Here is a 14,051-nt window from a genome sequence, read left to right as displayed (position 1 = left end):
TGGCTGTTGAGGAGAGCAGGAATGGTGATTCGGGCGCTGTTATTTCGCCAGTGGACTCAGTCGGTGCTGTTTCAAAGAGTCTCAAAGGAGGACAAGTGAGTATGATATCGCTTACCTCATGATATCAATGCCTTTGCTCGAGAAAACCATCGAACATGAACAACCGCCTTCGCGTCGAGACAACTCCCTCTGAGTCCGAGATAGTATCTCCCAAAAACCAACTCCCCCAGAACCCCTCCAAGAACAAAAGACAATGGCACCCATCCGCACCCTCGGAACCCGCCTTTCCGTTATCCCGGGATGCTCGAGCGCGTTGTGTCACCTCGCCAGACCGGGTCCGTCCGCGTGCAGCAACCCACGCGCCATCGGCGGGGGATTCAGGTAATTCACCAGGCCCAATCCCTTGGGACGCATGCTGCGGTGGACGACGCCTCGGATTCGTCCCGACCGCGATGGCGTGAGAGGTGCATGTTGTGCGTGTGACGTGGATGCTTTTGCTGTGAGGGTCGGGTGGGCTGGATGAGGGGAGCTCTGGGGTTAGTTCGATGGTGGACTCGGAGTGAAGCAACTCTGATCAGTAGAGTTGAATGAAAATTCATCAGAAATGAGACTTCTTCCAAGATCCTCACCCACCGCGAATGCATGTAAACTATGAGCTTCCACGAGAGAGGGCCGAGCTGGACAGCAGGAGCAGCAGCACAACGAGAATCCAAACGTACTCGCAGCGGCTAGAATGGCGAATTACCGCGGTGAACCCACATGGCATGGGCAAAGGAGGGGGGAGGTGACACGAAAAAGTCAAGCCAGGTGGTCGTGGTGGCACACCGATGTTGGATTTTGCATGTCAAAAAGATCCCTCTTCTCCTCTTCTCTAAGCCTTGCAACGCCACGCTACGTTTGTATCAAAAGGTGCAGTAGTGTGTTCGACTCGTGCGGGTCTTCAATCCCCACCGGAAACCTGTTCTGAGCGGGATGTGGTTGGAGATGCTCGGCGCCGCGAGCTTGGATGGCGCTGGCGTTGCTTGTGCTGATCTTGTTTCGATGTCGAATGACAGATACCGCCCGCCTGTTCCTCTACAAAACAGCTCCGTGCTAGCTTACAGGTTTTCTTGCAGTCCAGATGTGTCTGCAAGTCGATCTGGTCAGTACCACTCTTGTGGGCACGTTTTTGGGGCATGTAGCCTTACATATTGTGGAAGAATGGCGCTCGATTTGCCTTGTAAGCCTCTCGAACATTCTGGCACAGTTGTCGAACAGCATCGGGATGCATCTGCAGCTGCCGGGTGAAGAGCGACATGCTCAACGCCTCGAAAGAATTCATAGAGTTGTGTCGATGGTCGTCGCCACACATGATGCCAATATACCAGCGTTTGAGCAGGTAGTCTCGCGCATCGCGCGGTGAGGCCTGGAGTGGGATTCGGATCATCCTATGATTGAGATCGGTGAAGCCCGCGGCCAGAAGCAGTTCCGCCGTGTCCTCTCTGTACGCCATCGAGCCGTTCAGCAAGGACGAGGCTTGGCACATGAGTGACCACCATTCTTGCACGGCTCGCATGCCGGGTGTGACTTCGGTGTTGTGTAGAGAGCGAAGCGCCCAGTCGATTTCAATATGTTCGATAAACCCATCGCCGGCTCTCAGATATCTTTGAAATCACAATCAGCACGGCTGAGTGTCAAGTGCGAGGCCGACGCGCGCGACTTACCGCAAGGCTGTGGAATACAGCTGCAACCAGTCTGGTACGCAGCCAGAGAGCTGCGACATTCGAATCAGATCGAATGACGCAGGCTGGAAGCCCCAGTCGGGCTGGGTGAAGTCGAGTGGAGCGACAAAGGTGGCGTTGGGAGTGTCATCGCTTCGGGCAGGCGAGTTGGAGCAGAGGTCGATGCCGACGACACTAATATTGGTGTTCAGCCTCGCCAAGTCGTTGGCCCATATTCCTGTTCCATAGCCAACGTCGAGGATATGGAGACGGCGCTGCGCTTGCCAATCGAGCTCTGCATTCACCAGTCGGTTGTTGAGCGCGCGCTCGTGGATCATGCTGTGGAGTGCATCGAGGCGCTCGAGCTCGACCTGCGCGCATCGGCACTGGGTCAGTAAGCGTTTCGACGGGACGAGTCATTGTGACATACATCGTCGCAAGGAAGAGGATAGACCACGCGGTCGCCGTAGGCGTAGTATTCCCGTCCTATAGCAAGGAAAAGTGTGAGTGGACGTGCACAAGCAAGAATGGACGGAGATGATGCGAACCATTCTCGACAAACCGCGTTATCGGACGCGGTCCGGCGTTGTTCGCGTGGCCATTGGTGAGGGCGCGCTGCGGAGTGGTCGGCGGCGCTATCGCTTCACCAGCAGCGCGTTCGCCGGGTCTCTCGCTGAGTAGATTGCTAATGTGCAATCTTCGATCGCTGCAGGGAAATGGATGTGAGTGTGAGGACAGCAATGTGTCGGCGTAGGGTAGTCACCTTATCATCTCCGCACCTGCATGATTTGGTGGCCGCAACGGACGTGGTTGGTAGGGCAGCAAGGAGGGGGTGAAGCAGATTTCAATGCAGGATCGAAGAACCAACGGGAAGACGCTGCCTGGGGAGGGAAAAGGTTGTACTCGTCTTGCCACGCATGTGCAGCCGGGAGAAGGCAGTGGAAGAAGTGGGGGAGAGCGATTGGCCCCATTATACCGACATTGACGCACGCAGGTGTGTTGGGGAACGACAGGGTAGCAGCGCTGGCGCCCGCTAGAAAACGCACATCACCGCTCTAGCTCCACGGCCTCGGGCGGAGCGTTCCGTACGCACATCGCGCTCTGCTCGCAACGCCTTGACCCAACGTCATCTCTCGTCGTCGCCGGAGCACGCCGCGGAGATTGCGAGCGCGACGGGACTTTCTCCAGCTTCCTCCCAGTGTCCATTCGTCGCTGTGAACTTCGTCAGACTCGGCCTTCTCGCGACGCCTGTCATTGATGGAGCCGGCGCAGCTAGAGTCCCCTCCAAACTGCAGCCACCAGAGTGAGTTGGCGCTAACTGGCTCCGCACCCATGTCGCTGGGAACGCCTGCATCACCAGCAGCCGAGCAGTGCGCGTGTGGCGGCGGCGAGGGCGATGCATCGAGAAGGGATCACCGCACAAGCTTTGCAAATCCCCTCTAGCCTGGCGACAAATCTGCATCATACCCCTTCGGTGTGGTGTTTGGCTCTCGCGCCCGCCTTCTCCGGGTCGACGTGGCGAAAGCATGGCGAGGGTGACGAAACACGTACCACGTTTTCTTAATTCCCGCCGGGGCGGGGGCGAGGCGGCCACGCATCTCAGGAACGCCGGATTGCCGGTCTGACCAAGGCATGGCATCCACGGGAAACAATCAGGGCCATCGTCGTCATTCTTACAAACCATCCTGCTTCACCCTAGACCCCCAGCTCCGAGGAGACTGTCCAATGCTCGAATGCAGGACATCGATAGCAGTGACGCACGATCACCCCTCTCGTGCGTGATTGGCTTCCCCTCCACTGGAACCCACAGCCCCGGTTCCCCCTCCTTCGGGATGCGGAAGCTTCGCGGCGCGGGGCGGAAGAGCACCAAGTTTTTTCCCTCGTCTTTCCCGACTCCATGGGCGTGCCACGAGCCAATGCGCCGGCCCGCGATACCCTTCCTTCCACTGTACACACCACCGCGCGCTCCGGTGGGGGCTCAGCAACGCCATTGTGCTAGTGTGTGCGACTGAGTTGGTAATGTGGTCGGTGAAGTAGCCGTATGGTCGTCGATCTGGAGCTGCGAGTTGAATGAGGCGTTTAACTAGGCGGCATTGCGGGGGGAACTGTGCGACGTACCCCGCCGCCACCGACGCGGCTCGGAGTGAAAGCAGATGTGATCCTACCGTAGCAGTTGCCAACTCTGGTACGAGCAGGCGGCTTGTTCGGAGGAAAGCTGAAGGGCAATTGGACGCGTAAGTGCTGTAGATAGAGTGCATGTGATGCCGGCGTCTTTCAAGCCTCCGAAGGCGGACAAGAGGATGATCCAAGGCCTGCGCGGGACATTTGTTCATTCATAATCCATAGCGCGTCTTATTTTATTATCGGCGATTGATTATCCTGCAGTGTTACACTTTCCACACCCCATGAATAATATCAGAGTATTCGCCTGATGCACAAGGTCTCGGTCAGCTCGCGGCACACATCAGCAGGAAGAGAAGTACACACCAGCAACTCTCCATCTCTGGTCAAGTACACGAAGCAAGTCCATCAAGGCCAGAATGCGTCGCTTCCACTCGGCGTACGGTAATTCCTTCCCACGCGAAAAACCTACACATACCCTCCCGTCAGCTACCCGAGTCACGGACTCCAACGACTTTGAGACGTACAGTTCATCGTTGCCTGATAGATGCAGTTCACCACGAGCGGACTCAGACCTCTCAAACCACCGACATGCTCGGCCTGCCTGCGTAGGCGGGCGGCCAGGAGCATAACCATCTCATCTATCTCGCGCCGCCCGTAAAAGCTTTCTTCCTGCAGATCTTGACGACTCACGCCGCCAGTTGCTTTCGAATTATCAAACCGTGCAGTGCAATCGCAGAATTGGCAGAGGGTCAGCAGAGCGCTGAAGATGATGGCCACACCAGTGTACCGTTCTGGCGCTGCGTCCGCTGCCCCGTTGTACAAGTCCACTTCCTCGTACACGCATCGCGCGAAGATCTGCATTTCACGCAGCAACCGCAGCGCCTGATCGAAGCGGACGTTGAGCGGGATGCTCCGATTTTCGATATGCGCTATAGTTCGACCTAGATATCCAGCTGCCTGGCAAGTCCGAACAAATGGTGAGCCTGGGATGCCCGTTCCCCCTGACGCCGCAGCTGGCGTAATGGGTCCATTGTCGAATGCGGCATCGTCTCCAAGGCCGACTCTTAGATCCGGTTCTGCCGTTGCCAGAGGTTTGTTTCGGTGGCCTATGTGGATGAATCGTTCGAGGATGACAACGCACCACCACCATCGCTTTCGCTCTTCCTCTTCCATCGCGGTCTCGGCAGGAGGTAGCATCTGTGGCGTTTTGGGTTTGTGTAGACCCATGGCATGTCCGATTGTCGCGAGAGAACCAATGGTGAGATAGGCGGCCGGGCAGATTCCATGGCCGAGCTCGTACAGAGCGATCAAGAGTAGTGCCTGGACAAGTCGAAGGGTGAAATCGTTCAGAGCTTCCACTTCACGATAGAAGAATTTCGCATTCCGATACAGCTCGGTTTTAGGATCAGATCGCGTTGGAACGTCGCTGCAAATCAGCTTCATGCATAAGAGCAGCAAGTTGGTCGAAGCGTCTGCATCGTATGCTGCGCTTGATATGTGATGGTGTAGTCGCGTTCTCGAGATGAATGGGAACCAGATATGTATGCTGCTGAGATAGGTGTCGATTGTCTCAACAATATCGTTGAAGCTGCCTAGTTCACGGAGTAGCCACTAAGGAGTCGTGATTTGCGCAGGTGGAATGGAGAGTCCTCGGAATTTGAATTCAAAAGAGGCGAGGAAGAAGACAGAAAATGCACTTGTTGATTGATGTTGTCTGTCGCGATTCTGTTCCTGACGAACAGGGCTGGAGCGATGAAACACCGCGCCTTGGTTGGTTGGGACTTTGGCGAGAGCGGTGGGCAGGCTCTTGGAGGCTTTGAAACACGTCACATCGGCCCATTGTCGTGTCAGGATCGCGGCGTCCTCGGCAGATGGCCTAGATGTAATTGTGCAGTACAGGCAATGTCGTAGCAGTCGTCTGTTGCATGTTGGACAGGTGGGACATGCTTGGGTCGCCGAGTTGGCCATCGGAGCGGGTCGATGTCGATAGATGTAGCAGCCAAAGAGGGAAACTGACTTGAGCACATGGGTTGCTTGTACATGTATGTCTGCTTGTTTGCTGGTCGCTGCTGCCATGAGGGACGTGGTTGATCGTCGTTGCAAGTGGCTGCCTGAGGCTCCACATGCCCTTGCCAGCCGTCCCACCACTAATTTTCACCAGTCTTCGCGTCAATCTCTCCGACTTTCCACTCCTCCTCTTGCAACAATACGGCAGGCTACAACTCCCCTCCATCCTACATCTTCAGCCTTGCAGCCCGCCATCCCTGCGTCATGGGCCGGCCGCCAAAGTACGACTGGGATGACAAACGCGACATCTGCTACAAGCTCTGGGTCGTCGACAAACTCAGCACCCCAAACATTGTCAAATGGTTCGCCGAGCACTTCAAGCTGCCCGAGTCCGAGGTGCCGTCGGTCTCGCAGTTCCATCAGAAGTTCCGCAACTGGAACTTTCCCGGAAGACGCGACAAATGGACGGAAGAGGAGTATGAGAAACTGACGGCGAGGACGAAGGAGCTGTTCGAGCATTATGTCACCGCGGGGGACATCCAGAAGACACTGAAGGAAGAAGGATGGGATTTGAACGATTACGACTTTCGCGCGTTAAGGAAGAAAAATGGCATGTTGATGAGAAGCATGAATGGGTACAAACCTTTACCTAGCAACAAGAGACCTCGCACGGAGAGTGATGCGGTTGAGGGGCCCACAGCTGAAGAAGAAGAACAACAACAACAATCGGAGGATCAAGCCACTCCCGAGGAAGATGCCCAGCAGACCACACTTCCCCCGGAGGAAGCAGCGCGTCGGGCCCAACGTCTGGCCGAGCTTCAGATGCAGAGCGATGAGCTACTACGCACACGCAAACGTCGTCGCCGCATTCGAGGCTATGGCCCCATGCCAGCGGATGACCCCAGCATCGGGCCTCGCTACGGATCGGAAACGAGTCTCGACGAATGCAAGGCCTTCCTCCAACTCTCCAACGAGACATACATGGAGCTTCGTGATCAGTTCGAAGCCATCTGTCGCGAAGAGGGGATCATCAAAATGACCTTATGCGCCGACGGCCAATGGCAAGCCGCTAAAGATCGCCTCACCCGAGGGAGTCCCCATCTCTCTTCCGTGCTCCATCCCCTCCAGCCCGACATCGACCGCCGTACGAACGCACTCAACTGTATTTGCAGTGATGTCACCAAGCGCATGCGCAATCAAGCTCGCGCCATGACAATCGCGGACGCCAGCAATCTTCTCGGCCTGAATCCTGTGGAGTCCAAGGAAGTTCGCCGCCGACTCTACGAAATCCTCGAAGCCGACCACTTTACCACAACCTTGGCCTGCGGGAAAGAGCATCTCGACGAGCTGCGTCAGAGATGGTATGAAACATCCGATGCGTTGCAGCAAGGAATCGCGTCGGGTGACCCACAAAAGAGTCGCGCCATCGATGTCCTGCACCGCGATGCTCGTAAACGCTACTGCGACGACCAAACCCGCAAAGACCCGGACAGAAAGCAGTGGCAGAAGGCAAACCATTACGGCCCCGGTCCCGGCCCTGCCAAAGGTCCCAATCCCAGCGCCACAAAGAAGAAGAAAGCGGGCAATGCAGACGCTCCCGCCGAGTCCAACAATCAGCCACGAAGCAGCACTCAAAGGCATGGCCTGAACTTTCCCACCCCCGCAGCCTGGTTCGGACGCGAGTCGGAGATGGCCGATTTCCGCCTCACCACCATTGCCGACGCCGCGCCGCATATCAACTTCGATCTTGATCCGCTCTTATCCGAGACGACACATGGCCCTCCGTGGCCGCCGCAAGCCCCCCAGCCAGCCCCTAGCTCTAGCGCAAATGCTTCTGGCTCCGCATCCGCCGCTATTCCGGCCTACTTCCGCCTAGCCACTTGCTCGCAAGTCGCTGGTAATCATCCGCGCATGTGGCTCGGTAAGCTTGCTTCAGGCGCAAACTTTGATGCTCTGCGTCAAGCTGCTACGTCGAAAGCAAGTGCTCCGACTCAGATGGGGAAGGTGCATGGCGTCGTTAAGAACACGGATGGGACTGAGGACAGCTGGCTGATTGAGAGCGATGACGAGCTGGGTGTGTACCTGCAAGAAGCACAGGAGAAGGCAACATTTGTCGTCTTCTTGGTCGAGGGCAGTGCGTAGGGTAGGGCTCGCTGTGAAGTCACTGCCCTGCATCTCGGGACGACACTGTATCATACAAATCTGGTATGAGACACTGAGAATACGAAACGACAGGCGACCTAGTCACTGCCGCAAACAGCCCCAAACCTCCTCGCAGTCAGTGGCTGCGGAAAGACACCAGCATCAATCAGGTGCTGCGCATCCCACGCCGGCGAATCCTCCGTCCGCCACGTCCAGAACATCCAGCCTTGCGTATTGGCTTCGAAGACGTCCATCTGCGTCTCAATGTACCACCTCGTATCATCTTTGAACCCCTGACTCCACGTCTGCAGATCATTCATCCCTTTGCAGGATCCCACATACGGCGATCCAGGAAACGTGCCATCATATCGTGCCCCACGCTCCCAGCCGTTCAGCGCGACTGCGCAATCCGTCATCGCGGCCGACCATTCACCTACAAACGTCCACTTGTCCGCGCCGGAGTAGGTGTACGCATTGCTGCAGACGTATTCCCGGTGTTCCGCTGGCGTCATGGCGACGAGCTGGTCGGTGAAGACTTGGTAATCGTGGTGATCGATGGCGACATACTGGCTGTTGTCATCCGACGGCGTCAACCAGCCGTTGTAAGCGCGCGGCTCGACAAATCCATCCTGAATGACGACGACTCGCGAGTCGGACACATCTCGCTGCTGTTTGTACCCCCGTCGTTCGTACTGCTTGACTTTGTCGAAATCCAGCTCGGCGATCAAGGGTTCGTTGACGAGTTCGATGCCCGCAATCACATCGTCGTACTCCGCCGCGCCATACTTCCTCTGAATGATTTCCAGCGTCTCCAACGACTTGCCAACGTGCTCGCCCGTCTGCCACAAAGGCCGCGGAATCCGATGTCCACTGTTGTCAAACCCATTCTGCGATCCCTGCACGCCATGCAGATCCACCACCACCTTCAACCCCGTGCGTCTTGCCCATCCCACCGCCTTATCCAAATACGCCGCCGCGCCGCGCGCATACGGCGAGCCTGCATTATCAAAAGCCCAGAAGCCGATGGGGATGCGCACAACGTTGAACCCGGCCTGAGCAATCTTTTCGAAATCCGCGAGCGTGATCCAACTTTCCCAGTGCGGGCGGAGCACTTCGTCGTGCGCCCTGTCGCGCCCTAGGGTTTTGCAGAGCGTGTACTCGTCTACGATGCCGGCGGAGGCGGGGTATTTGCGGAAGATGGAGGGCGTGATCCAGGGTTCGAGGAGGAGCCAGCCGCCTAGATTCACGCCGCGGATCTTTTCGTTGCCCCAGTTGAAGCCTGTTGGTGCTGATTGTCGTTTGTGCCTGTGGTAGTTTTTAGTGGGGGGGGGTGGATGATGGGTGACGGCGGCGGGGCCACTGACGGTATTGCTGCGGCCAGTGCTGTGGCGTACATGAGGAGGATGCTTGATTGGAGGAGCATGGCTGTCGCTTTCCTGGAGTTGTTCTTGCTGCACAACGCGATTCTCCAAAGGTGTGTTTGAGAGGTTTAGACGTTTGGTCGTTGCCTTGTCGTTGTCAACAGGTTGTCCTAGTTGCTGCGAGACGCGGTTGGAGCGGGTATGCATCGTTGGAATGCGTCGTGCCTCGTTGGGTACAATGGTGACGATCGCAAGTCGCATGATGACCTCGGAGCCTGCATGATATTACGTACATCTGGTTTAACAAAATAGAATCAGTCGAGTATATTAAAGAATATTCGAATGAGTAGTCTCCGTGCGATCGATTGTGGTCATGCTGGTTTCAGCCACGAGGCTGTGCTGGCGATCATGGGCAAAGCAAGGCTGGCGAGACTCCGCCGGCATCTCGCCTAAGAACTGCCCAGATACTTCGCAACCTCACGTTTCGAATCCCAGTTTCGTACTGGGTCGGTCGTTCCCAAGTACCCCGAGATATTCTTCACCTGGACAAGGACTAGAAGGCCGACATATACAAGCGCTGTCGTCAAAGTCGACCAAGGCCGTTCGGGCTCTTTCACGCTCAGACCTTTGGCTTTGAGGGCATCGACGTGCCGGTGTCTGACGTTGTACAGGCCTGTAATGGTATGCTCCACGGCTTCTGCGGTACCGTGTCTTTCGAGGTGGCCTGCCAGAAGAAGGCCGAGGGTTTGGGCATCTTCGAAAGCTTGGCTGCCGCCCTTCTGCCGATTAGCACAATATGCGTAGGAATGATGTTCACTGGCTTATAAGAGATCACATCACAGCTCGAGGACGATACTCACCTGCCCACTAGCCGGCGTCATTGCATGCGCCGCATCACCGACCAGAACAACACCGTCTCGACCCCAACGCGGTAAGTCAGGCAGCCAACAGACAGGATAGACGTTATCGACCTTTGCCTCGCTCAGACACAGTCCGATCAGCGGGTCAGCGAAGTCGGCATGGCGTTCGCGAAGCTCCTGATTGATGAGATCGTAGTCCAGGTTATGGCGGTCTGGCGCCGGAGAGTCGTAAATCGAGAAGTACAGGATCTTGGTGGGATCGGCTTGACTCAGACCGCTGTATCCGAAGAAGCCGTTGGGGCCTTCGTAGAACATGATCGTTGGGTCGTCGAGGTACGATTGGGGAAGGGACACCTTTCTATCAAGGACTCCGCCGACTGCGCAGTGGCCGCTATGAGCACGAGTCAGAGCAAGGCTGCAGCCAAAAAGCAACATAACGATGACGAATATACGAACAGATAGTTCGGCTGATACCTCTCGTCGTCCCCGAACAAAGCCTGTCTCGTCATACTGCGAATGCCATCCGCTCCAACAACCAGATCCGCCTCTTCAGTAGCTCCATCCTCGAAATGCAGTCGAGGCTTCTGCGCGTTTCCAACCTCCACCTTGGAAATGGTGCGATACTGCACCGCAACATCCGCCGGCAGGGCCTTCGCCAAACACTGCACCAGCACCGGCCGCGAAATGGGCAGAAGGTCAACGTGCTCCCTGCCCAACGAGTAATTCCCCGCCGTCTTCCACGTGAAGCCTTTGCACGGGAATCCCGAAGCGCGAACGGTGGCGGCGAGCTCGGGGTCAAGATCTTGCAGGACCCGCAGAGCATTGGCTTGCAGGCTTATTGCCGCGCCTTGGTTTTTCAGGCGTAAGTCTGCGTGATCATTCCATCCATACAGCCCGGTGTCGTGCGCGTTGGCGCGGTCGTAGATTTTGATCTCGACCTTTTGCTTGACATATCGTCGGAAAGCGAGGGCGGTGCCGATGCCGCTCAGCCCGGCGCCGACGACGATGACCTTCATCGAGGGGGAGAATATGGTACTCGGATCAAGGCGCCGGTCTCTGGGATGAATATGAGGGACACAGGATTGAGATGCGTGTTGATCATTTATTCATGTTCAGTGTTGCCTGTAGCCTAGGGCGTGGTAAGCCCTGACTAAAGTAAGGCAAGTTACATCACCACGCTCAATAACGTAAACGGTATGCAAGGCGCTGATCCTACCGTGTTATATACTCATGCGAACGCGAGATATGCACCCCACCCTAACAGCAAGGCCAACCACTTCGCCCCAACCGCAAGCCGCTCGCCATCATTCCGCACCATCTTCACCACCGTCTGATTCAACCACACCGGCTGCTCATTCTCAATGGCGTACAGCGTCGAGCTGGCATGCGGAAGGAGCCCCGTGTAGCACTGCTCCCACCCCACCTTTGCGACGGCGTATGAATGGGCGTAGAAAGCGTCGTATTGGGCGTCGAGTGCGTCCATCAAATTGTTGACTCCGCCCTCCGGGTGGAGCTGCTTCCAGGGCCAGCGGCAGTCCTCGGAGGCGCACGTTTTGAGGATGAGGACTAGAGCGTCGAGGCGGTGCAGCACGTTCCAGATCGGCCGGCCGAGGACGGTGGTCATTCCTTTATCGTAGGCGTTTGTTGTGTTGCCTTCGGAGGGTGCGTAGGGGTGGAGATTAGTCATTTGGTATCTGAAGGAGGTTAGTTTAGCTATGGCCTCTGCTTTGGGCATGGCCTGACAGGAGGACTCACTGGTCCCAAGACATATCTACCGATCGGATGTCAGCTCATACTTTTCGCGACAGAGCGGATGAAGAGCCAGACTCACCGTAAAGCTCATGCGCCGAATCCTGACACCAAACGCTGTACATCAGATCTTGCAGTCAACACCGTCAGCACAAATCGCGACTACACTCCAGCCAGTGGGAAGCATACTGTACCCCGCCCCCTGAATCCTCAGAGACTTGTAGGTATTCACATTCTTCCAATGGTCCTGCCCAATGAACCACCATGCGCCATATACGCCTTCCTGCTGGAACGGGCCCCAATACTCAATATGGGTGGAATCGCTCCGGGCGTCAACGTTTCGCTGGACATCTGCGGCGGTCTCGAGAGGGAAAGTGATGGCCGTGCCGTCCCATTCGTCACCTCCAACAACGAAACCAGCCCAGTCGGGTTGAGCGAGGGTCAAAATGGTCGGAGCGAGATCGATATGGCCAGTGACGAGGTCGGTGACGGACTGGTTCTTGGCAACACCGGGTCCGCGTACGATAAACGGCAAATTGATGTCTTCCTCGTAACAAGTAGTCTTGCCTCCTTGGAGTCTGTGATTCCCCATGTGGAAGCCGTTGTCCGTGGTGTAGAAAATGTACGTGTTGTCGAGCACGCCTTCCTCCTCCAGGGTCTGCACAACTGTCGCGATCATATCGTCAACGCTTTTGAGACATTGCTGTCGCCGGCGATACCAATCGTCCAGTTCCTCGATGTTTTGGTCGTCTAATTGGTCCAGGGTCCACACGGTTGCAACGCCGCTTCGGTTTGCTGGATTCCAATTGGGAGACCGCGGCACCTGTAGTCCAGGGTAGAGATCTTTATATTCGTGCTTGGGAATGGTTGGCACGTGCGGCGCGACGGGAGCCGCGACAGCGAAGAACGGTTTTCCGGAATGAGCATTTGCGTGGATGTAGTCGGCAATCTGCAATGGTCAATCGTGTGAATGGCGCCGTCAACTGCCGACCAACCCAGGAATACACTCACATCTTCAGTGATCTGGTCGGTGTTATAGCCCGTGAAATTGGCATCGACAGTCCACTTGTGGCCGTCATACGATGTCCAGGAAGAATTGTAGTACTTGTACATGCTCGGATCCAGCAGGACATGGGCGGAGCTCAGGCCCTCAAGACAATGCGGTTCGCAGTAGTTTTCCGCGCTGTAGCCGTTGAAGAGCTTGCCGGAGTAGTAAGTCGAGTAGCCTGCGGCTTGCATCCTACCACGATGATGGGAGTGTCAGTTCTCTGCTCACAGCGCCAAATAGCGAGGACCGAATGCTGCGCTAACCAGGTAAAGAGGTACTTCTTGTACCACCCCAGAGCCTGAACCTGCTGCCATGCGCCGCCAGGCAGTCCGTTCGTTACCGACGTGACATTGGTATTCTACACAGAGACAAGAAAATTAGCGCCGACATGAACTGGGCTGCATTGGAGAATGTCCCCCACGAACATGCGCATGTTTGCCCGTCCACAGCGTCGTCCGCGCCGGACAACACAAGCTAACGTGGCCATAGTGTTTGGAGAAAATGGTGCCCTGCTGCACCAGCATGCTCTGCAAATTCTCCATGAGTTCGAGGGAGTTGAGATGCAAGTCCTGGTCATCGGTGAGGATGACGACGATATTGGGCTTCGGCGGCGCCGCCGCCGCCGCTGCGTAGGAGAAGAAGAGACATAGTAACGAAAGGGCGGCCAGCAGACGACGGAAGGACTGAGGGTGCGCCATGCATGGTATAGAAGAGGTAGAAACAATGAAGAGACGGTACGGTGCGGGAGGTATCTCTGGCGGCTTGGACAGGAGGTCAGGACAGATGAAAAAATCGACACGGATGACTGATATGTAATAGTAGGCTTATGAGAACCCCCTTGAGGCGTTGGCGTGCAGGAGAGTTACCTTATACGCAGCACCTACTCACGATTGCGCGGCGTGGCGCACAAATGTCGTAAAGGAAAGAACAATTTTACGCAGGCGGACCCTTGCATCCTGGGCTAGTCGTAAGTGTAATGCAGCTCCATGCTATTCCGGGATGACAGAGAGGGTGACAGATACGGGAGAAGGGGAATAGAAGGCGTCAACAGGGAGGTTAG

The 14,051-nt window shown here is 56.2% G+C and overlaps 8 protein-coding genes across 8 annotated transcripts; 1 reads left to right on the top strand and 7 right to left on the bottom strand.

The window, feature by feature from the left end:
- Nucleotides 1-868: 868 nt before the first annotated feature.
- On the bottom strand, nucleotides 869-2,648 carry BDY17DRAFT_147077 (S-adenosyl-L-methionine-dependent methyltransferase). The gene is made up of 6 exons (XM_033729582.1): nucleotides 2,464-2,648; nucleotides 2,249-2,406; nucleotides 2,131-2,186; nucleotides 1,704-2,071; nucleotides 1,188-1,643; nucleotides 869-1,126 (listed from the first exon to the last, which is right to left on the bottom strand). The coding sequence occupies exons 1-6, from the start codon at nucleotides 2,469-2,471 to the stop codon at nucleotides 1,093-1,095; spliced, it is 1,080 nt and encodes a 359-aa protein (XP_033589979.1). The 5' UTR covers nucleotides 2,472-2,648; the 3' UTR covers nucleotides 869-1,092.
- A 594-nt stretch (nucleotides 2,649-3,242) lies between these two features.
- Nucleotides 3,243-4,176, bottom strand: BDY17DRAFT_147177 (uncharacterized protein). Its single transcript, XM_033729583.1, has one exon. The coding sequence runs from the start codon at nucleotides 4,031-4,033 to the stop codon at nucleotides 3,464-3,466; it is 570 nt and encodes a 189-aa protein (XP_033589978.1). The 5' UTR covers nucleotides 4,034-4,176; the 3' UTR covers nucleotides 3,243-3,463.
- On the bottom strand, nucleotides 3,595-5,351 carry BDY17DRAFT_146594 (uncharacterized protein). The gene is made up of 3 exons (XM_033729577.1): nucleotides 4,349-5,351; nucleotides 4,188-4,289; nucleotides 3,595-4,128 (listed from the first exon to the last, which is right to left on the bottom strand). Exons 1-3 carry the CDS (start codon nucleotides 5,265-5,267, stop codon nucleotides 4,088-4,090), a joined length of 1,062 nt encoding a protein of 353 aa, XP_033589977.1. The 5' UTR covers nucleotides 5,268-5,351; the 3' UTR covers nucleotides 3,595-4,087.
- BDY17DRAFT_147179 (uncharacterized protein) lies at nucleotides 5,352-5,998 on the bottom strand. The gene has a single exon (XM_033729584.1). The coding sequence runs from the start codon at nucleotides 5,898-5,900 to the stop codon at nucleotides 5,436-5,438; it is 465 nt and encodes a 154-aa protein (XP_033589976.1). The 5' UTR covers nucleotides 5,901-5,998; the 3' UTR covers nucleotides 5,352-5,435.
- Nucleotides 5,999-6,095: 97 nt separating this feature from the next.
- BDY17DRAFT_238157 (uncharacterized protein) lies at nucleotides 6,096-6,914 on the top strand (the record flags this gene model as incomplete). The annotated part of the gene is made up of 1 exon (XM_033730328.1): nucleotides 6,096-6,914. A coding segment is annotated over one exon (819 nt), but the record flags the coding sequence as incomplete, so codon positions are not given.
- A 1,157-nt stretch (nucleotides 6,915-8,071) lies between these two features.
- Nucleotides 8,072-9,396, bottom strand: BDY17DRAFT_316800 (putative Exo-beta-1,3-glucanase; the record flags this gene model as incomplete). Its single annotated transcript, XM_033736035.1, has 5 exons — nucleotides 8,072-8,078; nucleotides 8,100-8,278; nucleotides 8,312-8,373; nucleotides 8,407-9,278; nucleotides 9,338-9,396. The coding sequence occupies 5 exons, from the start codon at nucleotides 9,394-9,396 to the stop codon at nucleotides 8,072-8,074; spliced, it is 1,179 nt and encodes a 392-aa protein (XP_033589974.1).
- Nucleotides 9,397-9,662: 266 nt separating this feature from the next.
- BDY17DRAFT_146778 (uncharacterized protein) lies at nucleotides 9,663-11,638 on the bottom strand. The gene is made up of 3 exons (XM_033729581.1): nucleotides 10,651-11,638; nucleotides 10,195-10,585; nucleotides 9,663-10,110 (listed from the first exon to the last, which is right to left on the bottom strand). The coding sequence occupies exons 1-3, from the start codon at nucleotides 11,208-11,210 to the stop codon at nucleotides 9,784-9,786; spliced, it is 1,278 nt and encodes a 425-aa protein (XP_033589973.1). The 5' UTR covers nucleotides 11,211-11,638; the 3' UTR covers nucleotides 9,663-9,783.
- Nucleotides 11,026-14,039, bottom strand: BDY17DRAFT_146673 (alkaline-phosphatase-like protein). The gene is made up of 7 exons (XM_033729580.1): nucleotides 13,417-14,039; nucleotides 13,255-13,349; nucleotides 12,955-13,183; nucleotides 12,133-12,892; nucleotides 12,026-12,073; nucleotides 11,950-11,965; nucleotides 11,026-11,888 (listed from the first exon to the last, which is right to left on the bottom strand). The coding sequence occupies exons 1-7, from the start codon at nucleotides 13,687-13,689 to the stop codon at nucleotides 11,423-11,425; spliced, it is 1,887 nt and encodes a 628-aa protein (XP_033589972.1). The 5' UTR covers nucleotides 13,690-14,039; the 3' UTR covers nucleotides 11,026-11,422.
- Between the last annotated feature and the right edge of the window lie 12 nt (nucleotides 14,040-14,051).

This window comes from Neohortaea acidophila (assembly GCF_010093505.1).
Source record: "Neohortaea acidophila strain CBS 113389 unplaced genomic scaffold BDY17scaffold_5, whole genome shotgun sequence".
Classification (NCBI taxonomy): domain Eukaryota; kingdom Fungi; phylum Ascomycota; class Dothideomycetes; order Mycosphaerellales; family Teratosphaeriaceae; genus Neohortaea; species Neohortaea acidophila.
The sequence above is the reverse complement of the archived record's forward strand: the minus strand, read 5'-3'. Positions and strand labels throughout refer to the sequence as shown.

Bases quoted from the DNA above. Each gene is read 5' to 3' on its own strand.
- BDY17DRAFT_147077 (XM_033729582.1), bottom strand. The intron at 2,187-2,248 runs GTTCGCATCATC...TCCTTGCTATAG, and splicing joins AACGCGGTTTGTCGAGAATG to GACGGGAATACTACGCCTAC. The intron at 1,644-1,703 runs GTAAGTCGCGCG...GTGATTTCAAAG, and splicing joins CTGTATTCCACAGCCTTGCG to ATATCTGAGAGCCGGCGATG.
- BDY17DRAFT_147177 (XM_033729583.1), bottom strand. From the start codon at position 4,033: ATGAACAAATGTCCCGCGCAGGCCTTGGATCATCCTCTTGTCCGCCTT.
- BDY17DRAFT_146594 (XM_033729577.1), bottom strand. From the start codon at position 5,267: ATGAAGCTGATTTGCAGCGACGTTCCAACGCGATCTGATCCTAAAACC. The intron at 4,290-4,348 runs GTACGTCTCAAA...GGGTATGTGTAG, and splicing joins CTATCAGGCAACGATGAACT to GTTTTTCGCGTGGGAAGGAA. The intron at 4,129-4,187 runs GTGTGTACTTCT...CTTGTGCATCAG, and splicing joins CCAGAGATGGAGAGTTGCTG to GCGAATACTCTGATATTATT.
- BDY17DRAFT_147179 (XM_033729584.1), bottom strand. From the start codon at position 5,900: ATGGCAGCAGCGACCAGCAAACAAGCAGACATACATGTACAAGCAACC.
- BDY17DRAFT_146778 (XM_033729581.1), bottom strand. From the start codon at position 11,210: ATGAAGGTCATCGTCGTCGGCGCCGGGCTGAGCGGCATCGGCACCGCC. The intron at 10,586-10,650 runs GTTCGTATATTC...TCGTGCTCATAG, and splicing joins AGGTATCAGCCGAACTATCT to CGGCCACTGCGCAGTCGGCG. The intron at 10,111-10,194 runs GTGAGTATCGTC...AATCGGCAGAAG, and splicing joins TGACGCCGGCTAGTGGGCAG to GGCGGCAGCCAAGCTTTCGA.
- BDY17DRAFT_146673 (XM_033729580.1), bottom strand. From the start codon at position 13,689: ATGGCGCACCCTCAGTCCTTCCGTCGTCTGCTGGCCGCCCTTTCGTTA. The intron at 13,350-13,416 runs GTTCGTGGGGGA...GTCTCTGTGTAG, and splicing joins GGACGGGCAAACATGCGCAT to AATACCAATGTCACGTCGGT. The intron at 13,184-13,254 runs GTTAGCGCAGCA...TCATCGTGGTAG, and splicing joins AAGAAGTACCTCTTTACCTG to GATGCAAGCCGCAGGCTACT.